This window comes from Delphinapterus leucas, chromosome 11, assembly GCF_059928025.1.
Source record: "Delphinapterus leucas isolate spDelLeu-1000000601 "Yukka" chromosome 11, BTC_Dleu_Yukka2, whole genome shotgun sequence".
Taxonomy (NCBI): domain Eukaryota; kingdom Metazoa; phylum Chordata; class Mammalia; order Artiodactyla; family Monodontidae; genus Delphinapterus; species Delphinapterus leucas.
Window position 1 is genome coordinate 57,200,909 of NC_143139.1, and position 16,041 is coordinate 57,216,949.

The window sequence follows — 16,041 nt, forward strand, 5'->3', positions numbered from 1 at the left end:
ATATTTGAATTGTAGCATTGCCATCTGCTATCTTTGTGAACTTGTCCATGTCACGTAACTCCTCAGAGACTCACTTTCTTCATCTCCTATGAAATAGGTCCTTATGGACTTATTGGTGAGGCTCAAACAAGATAATGTGTGGGACAACATATCTTTTTAAACTATAAAGTATTATACAATAAACTCCCCAAAGACACAGAGTGTATCATATTCTTCTGTGTCCTAAGCTTTTTTGAATAGCGCTACATGCTCTTATAATAGTGCTTAGGAAATATATGTAGATTGATTTTAAAACCACTACCCTTTTCCTAATCATTGCATTCTGTGGAATTTTGGTATCTTTTTTGTTTGGAGCTTTTTTTTTTTCCTTAAGGACAAAAAACTGTAATGTTGATTCAAGGTATATCATAGTACTTGGGAATACTGTCCTGAAGTATAACTGCAAGTCACTTAAACTTTGTGTTATAATTTTCCCACCCATCAAATTAGAGGGAATAATATTATCTATAGCATTGACTTATCATGAGGAGTCATACGTGTAAAATGCTTAGCACAGGACCTGGCACTCATAAAATAGCAACATGTATTTTATAAATGTTAGTATTGTTTTCCTTCCACAACTACTATTACAGTCATAGGAATTTTACTAAGGTTTGCCATACCATGTCTTTAGTGTGCTTGGGATTGAGAAGAGTTTCAGAACTTCCTCAGGATCTGGGTATTTAGAGTCCTCTGTGACACAGGAACATATACCTCAGTGTTGAAGGAAGAGGGGAGGGGTTGAGGCATTGCTTAGGGTGGACACTGAAGTGAAGGGCTCTTGTTTCCTTGAGAGAAAGAATGCTTCTAGAATAAGGAGAGGATCACATGAGGGTTATGTGAGAATGTACTTGTAAACTGTAAAGCACTGTGCAGGTGATTTGCTCCAAGAAAGTGTTGTCTAGTCTAGTTTTTCAGTGTGTTCCTTTGAACATGTCTGTGTGGACAGTTTGTCATCAGTCTCTTGGCTTGACAAGTTTAAATTTAATTTCACTTGCCAAGACGCTTAGGCTTAATGGTTTCCCATTTTTTTTTATTCATTCATTCAACAAATATTTAGTAAGGGTCCCCTGTATGCCAGACATTGTTCTGGGCACTGAAGACTTAGTAATGAACAAAACAGATAAAAATCCCACTGTCAGAGGAGACAGATGATAAGTAAGATGGGTTTGAGGCATTTAATCCCCAGAAGGAGATGCTGTAAGTGTAATGGAAGTGCACAGCCAGTGAGGTGTTGTCAGGAAGGGCCAGTGGTTGTGCTCTGTGTGTTCTCACAAGGATGGCCTTACCTCTTTGGTTATCATAATTCGGGTCTGGCGTTCAGTCTTTTGAAATAGAAACCTCATTCTATCAGGTACCCAGAGTTGATTAGAGCCAAGAAAACTGGTTTATGTTGCCATTGTTATAAGAGACTAATATATGAGCCAGAATGCTACTTTATTAATCTGATAAAATGTAGAACTACTGGGCCAACTGGAATACAAACATCACTGTTCAGACATGTCCAGTTCTTGCAGTCAGACCACTTGAGAAGTCAGATTGTAATGAGAAGGTTGCTTTGGCAGAGTACAGAGTCTGAGAAACAGTCAGTAATGCAAATCCACAGGTCAAACAGTCCTGTCCCTTATATAGTATTTACGTCTGCCAACCTCTGGTTCTCTTGGCCTTCATATTCTATATTTTGGGCTAACCAGCCTTCTTTTGATTCCCATAGTCTTTCTCTAGGCAAATTACTTATAATATAATTGATTAGGTTTGAGTTTATTAAGTTATAAAATTCCAGTCCTACCTTTCCCTTTCCTGTCTCCCAGATATTATTCCCAGGTCCCCTTGGTTGGAATTTTGGGTAACTCTACTCCCACTATCAAAGACATTTGTAGACAGTGTTGTTTTACTTCCCTAGATGGCATCTGCCAGTTATAGAATTTACCTGTTTTAAGCTCAGAAGGCAGCCATAATTCTTGAGTCTTCACAGTCTTTGGGAGCATCCGATTGTTATGCAAATTAACTCCTTAGCACGGACGATTAAAGATGATAGAGGTGGGTTGAAGAGGTGGAAAAGACACCAAGTGGAGTTAGCAGTTACTAATCTAAAAGTTATCATAACTGGGAGATGCAAAAAGTTCTAAGATATTTTTTAGACTACATAAAAGAAATCATTCCTTCAAAGCACATTAGCTTCAATTTATTTCCTCATTCCGAACCTGTCATCAACTTGAACACTGATCACTTCATGTGATATTTTGAGGTGTTTGAAGTAAAAAGGATGTAGATTCCTTTTTGTAGCATATCAGTGTAGGTTTTTTTAGGGCCATCTCACTTTGGGTGTGCTTAAGACTGTGGAACAAATTGTTAACAGTGACTGACCATGGAGAAGGGATGGGAGTGGCGGTGGTGAGAGAAGGAGGCACTTTGACTTCTGTATGTTTTGGCTTTCCCCTCCAATACCCATGTAGTAATTTTGTAATAAATTTTAAAAAATTGAAAAAACTTAAAGGTTGGGTAACATAATAATATTCATCTTTGTTATTATAATAATAACACATAATTGCAATAATAATGATGTTCTTGTTGAGGTTTTGCCACTGTAACTGCCATTATTGCCAATGATATTAGATGACATTTATTACGGGCCTCTTACATGCTGGGTTTATAATAAGCATATTATAAAAATTATCTCATTTAACTTTTCACATCAAGCCAGTGAGGTAGGAATTCTTCTTCTTCTTGATACACCAATGAGAAATTGAGGCTTAAAGTTAGGTAACATCTAGTCATGCAGAAGTAAGTGGAAGAGTCAAGATTTTAACTCGAGACTGTTCAACTCCAGAGCTGAAGCACTTTATTTTACTTTATACAGCATTATAGCGACTTCTTGCACTCTCAGTAAAAAAGTACTAAACATAAGTAAAATGCCAATAACCGAGTATCTCTGGATGGATCAATCAGTCAGGATGGAGCTAACCAATAGAAAATTTCCTATTGCTACAGAAATAGGAACCTGGTCCCTTGTTCTATTATTTAATACTTACTTATTAAATACATGGTAACTTATTTAATAATTATTTAATATCTATTCTGTTACTTAGTAGAATTTTGCTTATTGTGTTATTTAATAAAAATAAATCTTCATATAGCAAAACTCAATCTATTTATCTTAAGAGTTCCAGAGAGCAGAAATTGTCAACCATGAACCCCATGGTTGCCACTCTTGGGTGCCACTGATCTGAGTACTCAGTGGCAGACTAGCACATTCTCTCCCTGAAAGAAGGAAGATAAAATTGTCAAAAGTGTGCTTGAAAGTTCAAAATCACATATAGAGAATGCTACCTTTTGTGTAAGGAAGAAGGAAAAATAAGAAAACATGCATATATCTGCTTATCTTCATAAAAGAAAACACAGGAATGATAAACTGGAGAACAATGATGTTGAATACATACAAAGAATGGAAAGAGAGCAAAATATAGAGGGAGGGGCAGAAGGGACATGGGAGGAAGTGACACCTCTCTAAATATACCTTTTTGTATAAGTGTGACTTTTAAAAGCATGTTTAAGAATATCAGTGAAGTTGGGAAGGGGGGGCATCTAAAACTGAAAGCAAACTAAAACAGATGAACCCAACTGTATTTTAAATGAATACTATAAGCTCACTGAAGGGAGAAAAAGAAAAAGAGTAACTTATGGACCCAGTATTTAACTATATTCTTTATTCCTTCAGTCTGGGGTTACAGGAAGGGGAGAATTACAAATTACTATTTTTAGTAGGTTTGTTTTTGTTGTAGTATGGGTGAAGCAATTCTAAAACAGTTTTTTAGATGTATTAGAGGATTGAGCAGATGAGTGAAATTGTCATTGTTGTTTGAGGCCAGAGTTCTAACTAAGGAAAAAGGCATACAAATATGGAATGGGGAAAAGCAAGAGAGAACCTGTGGAGATAGATTGGAATTGGAGTTACTGGTGTGATCTTGTGATTCCCCAAATATTTATGTGTATGTGTATATACATGTGTATGTGCCCATATATAAGCATGCATATATATGCATGTGTGTATATTTGTATGTGTGTGTATTCACTTGCTTTGTCCACAAAAAGCAAATATACTAGAACACACCATAAGCCTAGATTTTGACCTCTGCTCTCCATTCCCCACTGTAATGAACCAGAGCTCCTCAGAGAAACGGCTGCTTCCAGGGCTGGGGCAAGGTAGGTCTAAGATGAGCCTTGAGCATTTTGTTATGCCCAAAAGAAAAGAAATGCTAAAAAAAAAAAAAAGAGGGAGAGAGGGAGATCATGTCACATGAATGCTTTCTTGAGCTCGTCTATCTTGTCTGATATTAGTATAGCCACTGCTGCTCTCTTTTGGTCACTTATTTGCATGGATTATCTTTTTCAATCCTTTTACTTTCAGACTATTTGTGTCTTTGGATTTAAAGTGAGTCTCTTGTAGACAGCATATAGTTGGACCACGTATTTTTATCCATTTTGCCAATCTCTGTCTTTTGATTGGATCATTTAACCCATTTACATTTAAAATAATTACTAATAAGGGGAGACTTACTTCTGTCATGTTGGAATTTGTTTTCTATATGCCTCTCTCTCCCAGATTTACTCTTGGATGCTCTATTTATTGAATTTTCCTTGTAAAGTAGAAAAACATCCCAGGCTATGGGGGGAAAATGTAAAAAATAGAAACTTGAAAGACCCTATACTGTTTGGTAATATCTTAGTTGGTAAAAATGTAAAGGTATGGGAAATGAACATTTCCAGTTATAATATGAAAATAACTGAAAAAAATCATTCTTTTTTTCACAGCATTAATGTATGGACTAAGTGTAATTTTGTGTGTATATGTGTTTCTTTCAGGGCTCGTGGTTGGATTTATCCTAACCGTTGCAAATTTCAGCTTTTTCACCTCTTTGCTGATGTTTTTTCTTTCTTCCTCAAGACTCACTAAATGGAGGGGAGAAACAAAGAAACGTCTAGATTCAGAATACAAGGAAGGTAGAATGAATTATGTTTAACGTTACTTAAAATAGGAACCTTTATTGCATCTTAACATATCATAAGCTTTTAATCAGAACATGTTTAGACTATTGAAACATAAATTTTATGAGAATTACTTTAGTAGTAGCCTGATATAGTTTATTATTACTTTACCACAATAGCAATTGTAGAATTGTAGAAATACTGAAGTCTATCATTCATTATTCTAAAACAATATAGAATGTGGGCAAAGTTACCATCCCACTTTTAGTCATTTTTGAAATTTTAGTCATTTTTCTTTTAAGTTTTGAAATGTAAGTTCCTAAAAATGCATGATTTTCCTCCTAAGGAGAAAACATTTTTTGTCCTTTTCATTCCCTTGTTTGTTCCTAGGTGGGCAGAGGAATTGGATTCAGGTATTCTGTAATGGAGCTGTGCCCACAGAGCTGGCCCTGCTATACATGATAGAAAATGGCCCTGGGGAAATCCCAATAGATTTTTCCAAGCAGCACACTGCTTCTTGGATGTGTTTGTCTCTCTTGGCTGCACTGGCCTGCTCTGCTGGAGACACATGGGCTTCAGAAGTTGGCACTGTTCTGAGTAAAAGCCCACCGAGGCTGATAACAACCTGGGAGAAAGTTCCAGTAGGTGAGTCTTTATTTAAGTTTCTTTAAAAAACAAAAATGGGGAGACACAAGAGGGAAGAGATATGGGAACATATGTATATGTATAACTGATTCACTTTGTTATAAAGCAGAAACTAACACACCATTGTAAAGCAATTATACTACAATAAGGATGTTAAAAAAAAATGAACAAAAAGCCTCTTGATTTATTGTGTTTCTTATTTAAAAGCCTTTTAAGAATTTCAGTTTGTCTCCTTAATTGGAAAATTGCTATAGGATATTAAATCGGTGATAATAAATAATATTTGCAGGAAGTGTTATTAATTCCTAGATAAATAATATAGAAACATAGAGATTGGCCCACAGGCTTATCAGTGGGAAAGGAAAAGGAAGGAAATGATACAGTATTTCTTGGGAGCCTGTTATGTGGTTAGTGCTTCAATGTATATCTCATTTCCCCATTATTATCAACTACTACTACTACTAGTACTGCTACTAGTACTTTATCATTGTCTCCTCCTCCTTCCTCTCATTTTCCTTCTTTTCCCCTTCATCATCATTGTCATCATAATAACAGTTAACATATTTGAGTACCTACTATGTGCAAAGCAGTGTTCTAACTGCTCTCCATGGATTACTGTTTACTCTTAATAACCATGTGAATTGGTCCTTTTATTGTTTACATCTTACAAATGAGTAAACTAAGGCATAGAGAAGTTAGGTAACTTAGTTAAGTAACTTAGTTACTTCACCACAGTAACCAGACTTGGAAATGACAGGACTAAGATTGAAACCAGGCAGTCTAGCTCTACTAAACTATTCCACATCACTGCTTAGAATGTCAGGAGTTACTGAGGAGAAAAGCCTGTTTTCTAAGTAGGATGGTCTTTGGATTGCATCAAAGTGAACCCTTTCTTTAAATTAGTCTTGATTAGATAGGTACCAAAATATTTTGCTTTTTTTGACTTTATGTGTTTGCTGATTGTTAACCAGATGATTTTATCCATGCTCTTCTTTAGGGACCAACGGAGGAGTTACGATGGTGGGCCTTGCCTCCAGTCTCCTTGGAGGGACCTTTGTGGGCATTGCATACTTCCTCACGCAGTTGGTTTTTGTTAATGATTTAGACATTTCTGCTCCTCAGTGGCCAATTATTGCATTTGGGGGTCTGGCTGGATTACTAGGATCAATCGTGGATTCGTATTTAGGAGCTACCATGCAATTTAGTGGTAAGAACATTACCTTATTGTTGTAACTTATTGGTGTATTAAAGAAATGGGAACTCAGCCATGCACACTGGTGGCAGGGCCTAGCTGCTACAAAGAAGATATGTTTTAGACAACACTCATGTTTATGGGCAAAAAATTCGAGGACTGTATTTTTGACTAATTGTATAACAAGTTATTTTAGTTTCTTTTCTGTGGAAAGTGTAGAGCATTACAACAAGGATTTTTAATGTAGGGTTGTTTTTTTCACCCATGCTGTTGACTGTTAAATGCAGTAGTCTGATCATGACACTGAATAAATGTGTCCTTCAAAAAAATGGGAGGACTTCCCTGGTGGTCCAGTGGTAAAGGATCCGCCTTACAGTGCAGGGGATGCAGGTTCAATCCCTGGTCAGGGAACTAAGATCTCACATGCCTTGGGGCAACTAAGCCCACATGCCATGACTGCTGAGCTCGCACGCGTCAACTCAAGAGCCTGCGTGCCACCAACTACAGAGCTCTAGTGCCCTGGAGCCTGCACACCACAACTAGAGAAGAGAAAACCCGCATGCCACAGCTAGAGAGAAGCCCGCGCACCACAACGAAGAGCCTCCGTGCTGCAACTAAGTCCCTACGCAGCCAAAAATAAATAAATAAATAAATCTTTAAAAATAGAAAGAAATGGGGAAGAAATATGGAAAAGGAAAAAAAAGAGATGTGATAATAAAAACAATTGCCAAGACACAGGTTGTTGGGCGACCCAGAATGAAAGAGCAAAGTCTCCTCTACCATTTTGAATTTCTCATTCTTTTGTGTCAAATTGATTGAAAGAGAATTACTCCTACAGAGCAATGCGTAGAAGCTATGCAGGGAAGATAGGATAGTGCAGGAGACAGATGCTTTTGCTTATGGGACTTTACCTAATCCCACGGACGCAGAATTTTGGAGTCAGATCATTATAATGTCCCTCCTTCCATTTATTTTCCAAGTCCATTTGAGAAATAATTATTCTAATAATCTGACTATACACATATGATGTACTTTTCTACTGTGACATCATGTTTGCTATCCTCCCCACTGAGTTTTTAGTCCCACTCAATATATATGAGAGAGTCCGTTTTCTCCAGAATTTTCTGTGCTTTGCATCTAAGGCTCTCCTGTCATGTCAGTGTACTGACATGTTCTGTTAGGTGTGTATTTGCTCCACCCTCTAACCAACCACGTTTTCTTCTTTGATTCATCCAGTGAAGAGGCTAGACATCTGGAGAATGGTTCCCTGAATATAGTGCTCCCAATTCTCTTCATGTCCCAAGATAATCGACTTGTCCTTCCACTCCCCTTTCCACCATCAGAACATTTGTTCTCTCAGGTTCATTAGTCTTATCTAGATGCTGAGGAGGAAGCAATCTGATTTTAATTTATACCAAAGGGTTAGTAACCATATATGCACACGCACGTGCACACACACACACACACCCATTACACGTTTTTGTAAAGAGCCTAGGTTTTATTCTAAACTGGGCTCTAACTGGGAAGTTTCTGATCATATTGAGTGGGTTGGGGAAAAAAATGTGGGCTGGGGAGCAGAGTAGATTCATCTTTGTGTGCCTTCTTTGTGTAAGCACCTTGCTACTCCTGGGTATCCATTGTAGAGGCTCCTATTCTCAGGAGTCTCACAGGTTGGTCTTAGGAGGGGAGCCACTGGGAAGGCAAGCCCTGTCTGCCAGTTTCATGCCATCTCTGCTTTTCAGTTTCTCCCTTCTACTTTGGAAAGAACTCCAGCATTGTTGAGAGAGCAGCATTGAGGTGTATTGAAACCCATTTATTCAAAGAGACCTTTTGTAATCATGGGTTCCGTATCACTCATCATATACATTATCCTCTAAAGTCATTTTACGAATGGCTGAGAATCTTTGAAAGATTATCTCCTTTGGAGGAGAAAGCTAATTTTTTTTTTCAAGTCATTTGGATTTTCCACCTCACTTGCTTCTTTTTCATTGCAGGTTTGGATGAAAGCACTGGCATGGTGGTCAGCAGCCCAGCTAATGAGGTGAAGTACATAGCAGGGAAACCCATTCTTGATAACAATGCCGTGAATCTGTTTTCTTCTGTCCTTGTTGCCCTCTTGCTCCCAACAGCAGCTGCTTGGGGTTTTTGGCCCAGACAGTGAATTTTATTTCATTTACTAAAGTTAAAACTTCGGTAAATTCAGCTAAATTTGCAATTCCAAGTCTCATCCCAAGAAGAGTAATTGTAATGACAAAGCAGAAATGCCAGCTTCTCCTCTATTCCATTACAATGGAACTCCACGTTTTTCCTCTCTCTGAACTCCATTGTAACAACTAATATCTTTTTGGTGAAAGACAAGGCTCATAGAATTTATGCATATTTTTCTTCTGCTGAATGGAACTTGAGCAGTGAAACTATAATGTCCCTATATATTGAACTGAAAGTTCCTGCATGGTAGATATAAATTTTATTTTGTTTGTTTAAATCAGTAAAGGGACTAAAAGTAATAAAATTTTTAAATGGCTCAGTTGTGGCAGAGAAATGTCACCATGCCAATTATCCAAATGTTGTATCTGTTTTAAGTATTTAAACCGATGTGTGTGAAAGCCTGAATAAGTGTAGCATCCTGGACTTCTCCCATTACTTGCCATTTATTATTGTAAAAAGCGTGGAGTTGGGGCGGCTGGGCCCGTGAGCCATGGCCACTGAGCCTGCACGTCCGGAGCCTGTGCTCCGCAACGGGAGAGGCCACAACAGTGAGAGGCCCGCGTACCGCAAAAAAAAAAAAAAGTGTGGAGTTTGGTTCCTGGTGAGCTGTGAGGTCTACTCCATGTTTGTTCTTCCTTCCTCAGGGTTAGTGATGAAGAAAAGTAAATGTCTTTTTCATGTGACCATTAGAATGCATGAAAAAAATTTATTTTTAGGTAAAGGAAAAGAGATACGTCTAAAAAATATGCACCTTACTATATGTTTTAGTTTGTCTCTGAGCAGAAATTATCTTGAATTTAATATTTTTAATGTATTTTCTAGCTTTCTTTGAAATTTGTCTAGGAATCTGATTTACACTGGCATCTTGACCAGTTAAAGAGTCACTGGAAAATTATTGCAATTATTATTTCATTTGCTGTCCTAGAATTCACTGGAAAATGCTATGATTTCCTATTATGTACCTTCTAAGTTGTGCTCTCCTTTACATATAGCCTCAAACAAAGTGAATTCTACTTTTCAGTTTTGTTCTTCACTTTGATGTACGTACTAAAGGGGTTTAACATAGTATGGATTATTGTGCTAAAGTATTTTGAAATATTTCTCATGTGATTTCCATACCTTTCTTCCCCTTCCCCTTTTGCATTCATAAAAAAATTGAGGAGAGATTGCATGAATAAGCCACTGTCAGAGTGGAGAAAGCTTTATTTTCTTTGTTGGTGACCCTGCTACAGTGATTATCTAGAAATGACTTGGTTAAGGAAGAATTTTTTTTTTTTTTTTTTTTTTGCGGTACGCGGGCCTCTCACTGCCGTGGCCTCTGCCGCCGCGGAGCACAGGCTCCAGACGCGCAGGCTCAGCGGCCATGGCTCAAGGGCCCAGCCGCTCCGCGGCACGCGGGATCCTCCCGGACCAGGGCACGAACCCGTGTCCCCTGCACCGGTAGGCGAACTCCCAACCACCGTGCCACCAGGGAAGCCCCAGGAAGAATTTTTTAAAAAACAGTTGACACACTTAAGCCTTAAGCCAAGAAACTCAGTGGGTCGCAACCCATCTGCTTTGTGTATACATTCGCATCACCTGAGCATCTTTAAAAAAATTACTTGTGTCTGGACTTCACCCAAAGATTGTGTCTGGTCTGGGGTACAGCCTGGGTACTGGGACATTTTAAAGCTCTGGCTGCCCATTAGAGTCATGTAGGGAGTTTTTTAAAACGCTGTTGTCAAGGCTCCTTTCTAGACCAAGTAAATCAAAATATCTGAAAGTGAGACCCATGCATGGGTCATTTTTAGAAAGCTCCCTCCCTGGGATAGTCTAATGGTTAAACAGGTTGAGAACTACTAAATAAGAATATCCATACACAAATGTCAAATCATTGTGTTGTACACCTGAAACTAATGTTGTATGTCAATAAAAAAAGATAAAAAAGAAAAGAATATCCTATACCTAAAAGTCTCAAAAGAGTGGGAATTTTCATTTTTATGCAGACAACTATTAGCAGCAGTGCAGTATGCTGTCTTTATGGATGGATAGCTTCTGGTAATTATACAGTCTTACAGCTACATCACTTACCAGATCATTCCTGTGGCAGTTTTTTGGGCAGCCTCTTTACTCCTACAGCTGTTCTAACATGCCTCTTTTCTCTTTTCCTGGAGATTCATCCTCATAACATACTTTGGGGCAAAAATACTCATTGGAGCCATTTGCGGTTTGGTAGAATCACCACATCAGTAACACTTTGGGGACATACTGCTTCACAATCCTTTGTTTGAAAACCTAGGGTTAGTTGTGTTTTAGAATCAAAATTTTTCAGATTTTAGCAAGTGATAGGGTACCTATAAAATATTTTACTCAATAATCCCAAAAGAGGGCTTCCCTGGTGGCGCAGTGGTTGAGAATCTGCCTGCTAATGCAGGGGACACGGGTTCGAGCCCTGGGAGGATCCCACATGCTGCGGAGCAACTAGGCCCGTGAGCCAAAACTACCGAGCCTGCGCGTCTGGAGCCCGTGCTCCGCAACAAGAGAGGCCGCGATGAAGAGTGGCCCGCACTTGCCACAACTAGAGAAAGCCCTCGCACAGAAACGAAGACCCATCACAGCAAAAATAAATAAATTAATTAATAAACTCCTACCCCCAACATCTTCTTTAAAAAAAACAACCAAACAAAAAAATCCCAAAAGAATCTAGGATGGCACCCATTATCAAATGCAAATACCACCAATAAGTGTGTTAACTAAAGACTATGAGAGCCTCAGATCAGGTCAGATCAGTTTTTGTCGCAGAATTTAGGAAGAAACTTTCTGTTTTCAGAGCACTTTTGGATATGATAAGTGTAGATTTTTTTAAAAATGAAGCACTTTTTAAAAAAACTTATATGTATCTTACTGAAAGAGTAAACAGTTTGTGTAAAAAACACTTCTCATGGAAAGAGCTCCATGTAGCTGTATGATAAAATAATGTGTACTACTGCCTACCTAGGCAGCTTACAGGCATATATACTACTTCTTGCCATACTGTCACACTGTAGAAAAGAGCAAGGTGTATGTGGCTCAGGGCAGCTCCTGAAGGAGAGCTTTGAAGACTTGTCAAATGGAGCCGACAGAACAGTGAACTGCTACAACAGGTCATTCCATTCCTAGCTTTTCTCATTACTTGAGTTATCTATGCCTCAGCCTAGGGGCATATGTCTCTTTCTTTACTTTTTTTGCCTTATGCGGGCCTCTCACTGTTGTGGCCCCTCCCCTTGCGGAGCACAGGCTCAGCGGCCATGGCTCACGGGCCCAGCTGCTCCGTGGCATGTGGGATCTTCCCGGACCGGGGCACGAACCCGTGTCCCCTGCATCGGCAGGTGGACTCTCAACCACTGCGCCACCAGGGAAGCCCCATATGTCTCTTTCTTATTTCTAACTGCTTTACATGTAGGATGCTGGCTTCAGAAATGCCAGCCTCATCCCAATTAGGTATAGGCCTAGTATAGAGAAAAATCATGTGCGGTGACATATTGCAGACTTTGCCACATGCCTGCAATATGAACAGCTGCCGCATGTTTGCATAGTGGGTGACCTGGAGCCCCCATCATCTCATGTTCCTGATGCCATCGCAACGAGAAAAGACTGTACTTAGCTACCAAATCCCAGGTGGCTTGCACGTGGTTTAAACGTGAAAACACAATTATGCAGCTTAGCTATGGAGTACTGTTGCTATAACTCCAAGTGGAACATTTGGAAACTGAACTGAACATTTTAAAAATATGTAAGTGTTTAATATATGTATGTTTGTTAAGTTATTTGACGCTAATCAGTTCTCCCTTTAAGAATCACTGAAAGTTGATAATCAGGAATATATTTCTGGAAGAAAATTAAAAATTAAAAAAACAGTTTAGCTACCTGAATTTCAGAGGACTGAGATGGTGCCAGCATTTCTCAATCATGTGATGCATGTTTAATGGCTTTGGAACTAAGGAGTCAGGAACTGATTGTAGAAGGAGTGAGGGTGAGGCCAGGTTAGCAGGGCAAGGCTCCTGAAATTATTTTCCCTGCCAAGACTAGACATGTTCATTCTTTTACATTTATCATAACCACCCCCTTCAAAACTTATTTTATACATGTGGCAACTCTTTTTTTAATGTTTGGAGTTTTTTCTCTTTTTTTTAAATGCATAGCTAATACCCAGAATCTATCCTTCTTTTTAAAAAATTACAACATTAGAGGTAAAACTAAAATATGCTTTGCCTCCACTCCTCGGCAAACCTAGCTTTCTCCCACCTTCCCCAAGATAACTACTGCTAGAAATTTGAGATATTTTCCACGTAACATTTGTTTTGAGTGTACTTTAACATATATTCTTTTTTTTTTTTTTTTTTTTGGCGGTACGCGGGCCTCTCACTGTTGTGGCCTCTCCCGTTGCTGAGCACAGGCTCCGGACGCGCAGGCTCAGCGGCCATGGCTCACGGGTCCAGCCGCTCCGCGGCATGTGGGATCTTCCCGGACCGGGGCACGAACCCATGTCCCCTGCATGGGCAGGCGGACTCTCAACCACTGCGCCACCAGGGAAGCCCTAACATATATTCTTCTTAATCAGTGAAATGTTGTTATAATTTGTACTATCATTTTGCTGCTTCAAGTCAGGTACTTACACCCAAGAAAAACCTGTTTAGGAAAAAAGATTAGAAGGATGTATACCAAAACATTAATGTGTTATCTGTTAAGATTACAGATGATTTTTATTTTTGTTAAAGTAAATAATTTTAAGTTTATGGTATATGAATTATATCTCAATAAAACTGCTATTAAAATACTTATACAAAAATAATTTTAAATACTTTCCTAAAAAGTCTACAGTCAAATATGTTTCTTCTACAAATCAAAAAATGCTCAAAGTAAACAAAATAATCTCTGGGAATAACCCCTCTTCCCCACTACCCTTCCCCATTGTTATTTTAAATGGTATTCCTTCTCTTTATAAAAGACCTTATTAGCAGTGAATTTAAAAGTAAAATGGGGTTTAGCGCAACATAAATCCAGTGCAACATTCTCTTGGTGTCTCTATGCCTTAGGCACTGTGTCTGAAGCTGGTGAATCAAAGATGAAAGAGGGCTTCCCTGGTGGCGCAGTGGTTGAGAGTCCGCCTGCCGATGCAGGGGATGCGGGTTCGTGCCCCGGTCCGGGAAGATCCCACATGCTACAGAGCGGCTGGGCCTGTGAGCCATGGCCGCTGAGCCTGCGCGTCTGGAGCCTGTGCTCAGCAACGGGAGAGGCCACAACAATGAGAGGCCCGCGTACCGCAAAAAAAAAAAAAAAAAAAAAAAAGATGAATGAAACAAGGACTGTGCCATCCATGTGCGATAAGAGAGGGGAAGACAAATGTGTGTAACTAGCATGTTGAACAAATATGACATGTGGTCTGTGATTTTTCAAAGTGACTTTATTTTTGTCTTCTACTGGCCCTTTAAACTTCCCATAACCTTATATAAAAACTCCAGCAAGCCATGAACATTTCTTCTTATTCTTAGAAACAGGTAGGAGAACAGGTGAACTGTGAAAGAGCAAAGAACCGTGTTCCCCTTTCCCACTGCAGGCTTCCAGCTAAAGCAGGTCCAGGGTGAGGGTTGGAATTTGTTTTTCTTTGGTTTTGGGTTTGGGTGTTTTTGGCTTTTGTTTTTTACCCAGGTTTGGCTATTCTAAATGCTGAATTGAGACTTTCAGTAAACTAAAATTTTGCTAATGCTGGTTGACTGTTTGCCCCCCAAATTCATATGTTGAAATCCTAACCCCCCAACGTGATGGTGTTAGGAGATGGGGGACTTTGGGAGGTGATTAGGTCATGAGGTGGAGCCCTCATGAATGGGATCAGTGTTTTATAAAAGAAACCCCAGAGAGCTCTTTTGTCCTCTCCACCACGTGCGGACACTTGAGAAAATGGCCATCTGCAACCCAGAAGAGGGCCCTCACAGAATCTGACCTTGCTAGCACCCTGATCTTGGACTTCTAGCCTCCAGAACTGTGAGAAATAAATTTCTGTTGCTTATAAGTCACCCAGTCTCTGGTATTTTTGTTATAGCAGTCGGAACAGACTAAGACACTGCTGTACAAGTGGGAAGGGAGATAGAGGCAGGAAGAAGATAAATCTGTAATGATACTTTTGCCTCTCCAGGCATGGCAGATGGCAAAAGCTGGTGATATTGGATGAGTCTGGTATAGAAGGTTAAAATTGGTATTAGCTTGGGGGTGCTTTTGTGGGCTATTTGGAGGTTTCCTGCTGAGCCCCTCTTTTACAGTTCTTACACCAGCAGATGCATCTCTAGTTCAAATGGTTGCTTGCATCAGTTATCTATTAACGCAGACCACCCCAAAACTTAGTGGCTTACAGCAAAAACTGTTTTCTCAGTTTGTGGCTGGCTGTTTGGGTTGGGCTCAGCTGGGCAATTCGATTTTACGTGATGTCAGCTGGGCTCACTCACCCATGTTTGCAGTCAGTTGACAGGTCAGCTGGGAGGCTAGTTTTGATGGCCTCGTGTGTATGACTGACACCTTGATACTGACTCTTGGCTGGGCTTACGTGACCCATCTGTCATCCTCCAGTAGGCTTCTTGATGACACAGGCGTTCCAAGAAGGATAAAGTAGGGGCTGCAAGTTCTCTCAAGGCCTAGCCTTAGAAGTCTCATGATATCATTTCTGTGGCAATTATTGGCCCAAAATGTTAAAAGGCTACTTAGATTCAAGGGGTGGGGAAATGTACTCCACCTCATCATGGAAAGAGTAGTAGAGTCACACTGTAAAGGAGAAAGGTGACAGATGTGATGCATTGGGGGCCATTATTCTAACAAACTACCACTGTTACTTCTCAGCTCCTGGGCATCTAGCCTCTTTCCGCTGTGGTGTTCTCACCTCTCAGGTAACTGTATTGGATAGGATTCAAGACAACCTCATGATAAGGTTTCACCAGGTGAACTTCATGTGCTCCATGGGGAAA

At 39.6% G+C, this 16,041-nt stretch overlaps 1 protein-coding gene across 5 annotated transcripts in view; it reads left to right on the top strand.

Moving 5' to 3' along the window:
• The window catches only part of FAABTP (fatty acid amide binding transmembrane protein), a 45,339-nt gene that overhangs the window by 5,477 nt on the left and 23,821 nt on the right, over positions 1-16,041 (top strand). For 3 of the 5 annotated variants that reach the window (XM_089921044.1, XM_089921043.1, XM_089921042.1), the window contains 4 exons: positions 4,903-5,040; positions 5,416-5,670; positions 6,668-6,877; positions 8,857-8,903. In XM_089921044.1, the coding sequence (XP_089777170.1) occupies positions 4,903-5,040; positions 5,416-5,670; positions 6,668-6,877; positions 8,857-8,903 (650 nt within the window). Of the gene's footprint in view, positions 1-4,902; positions 5,041-5,415; positions 5,671-6,667; positions 6,878-8,856; positions 9,428-14,124; positions 15,132-16,041 lie in introns of those variants that run through there. The other 2 variants (XM_022571507.3, XM_022571506.3) reach the window with 2 other exon arrangements.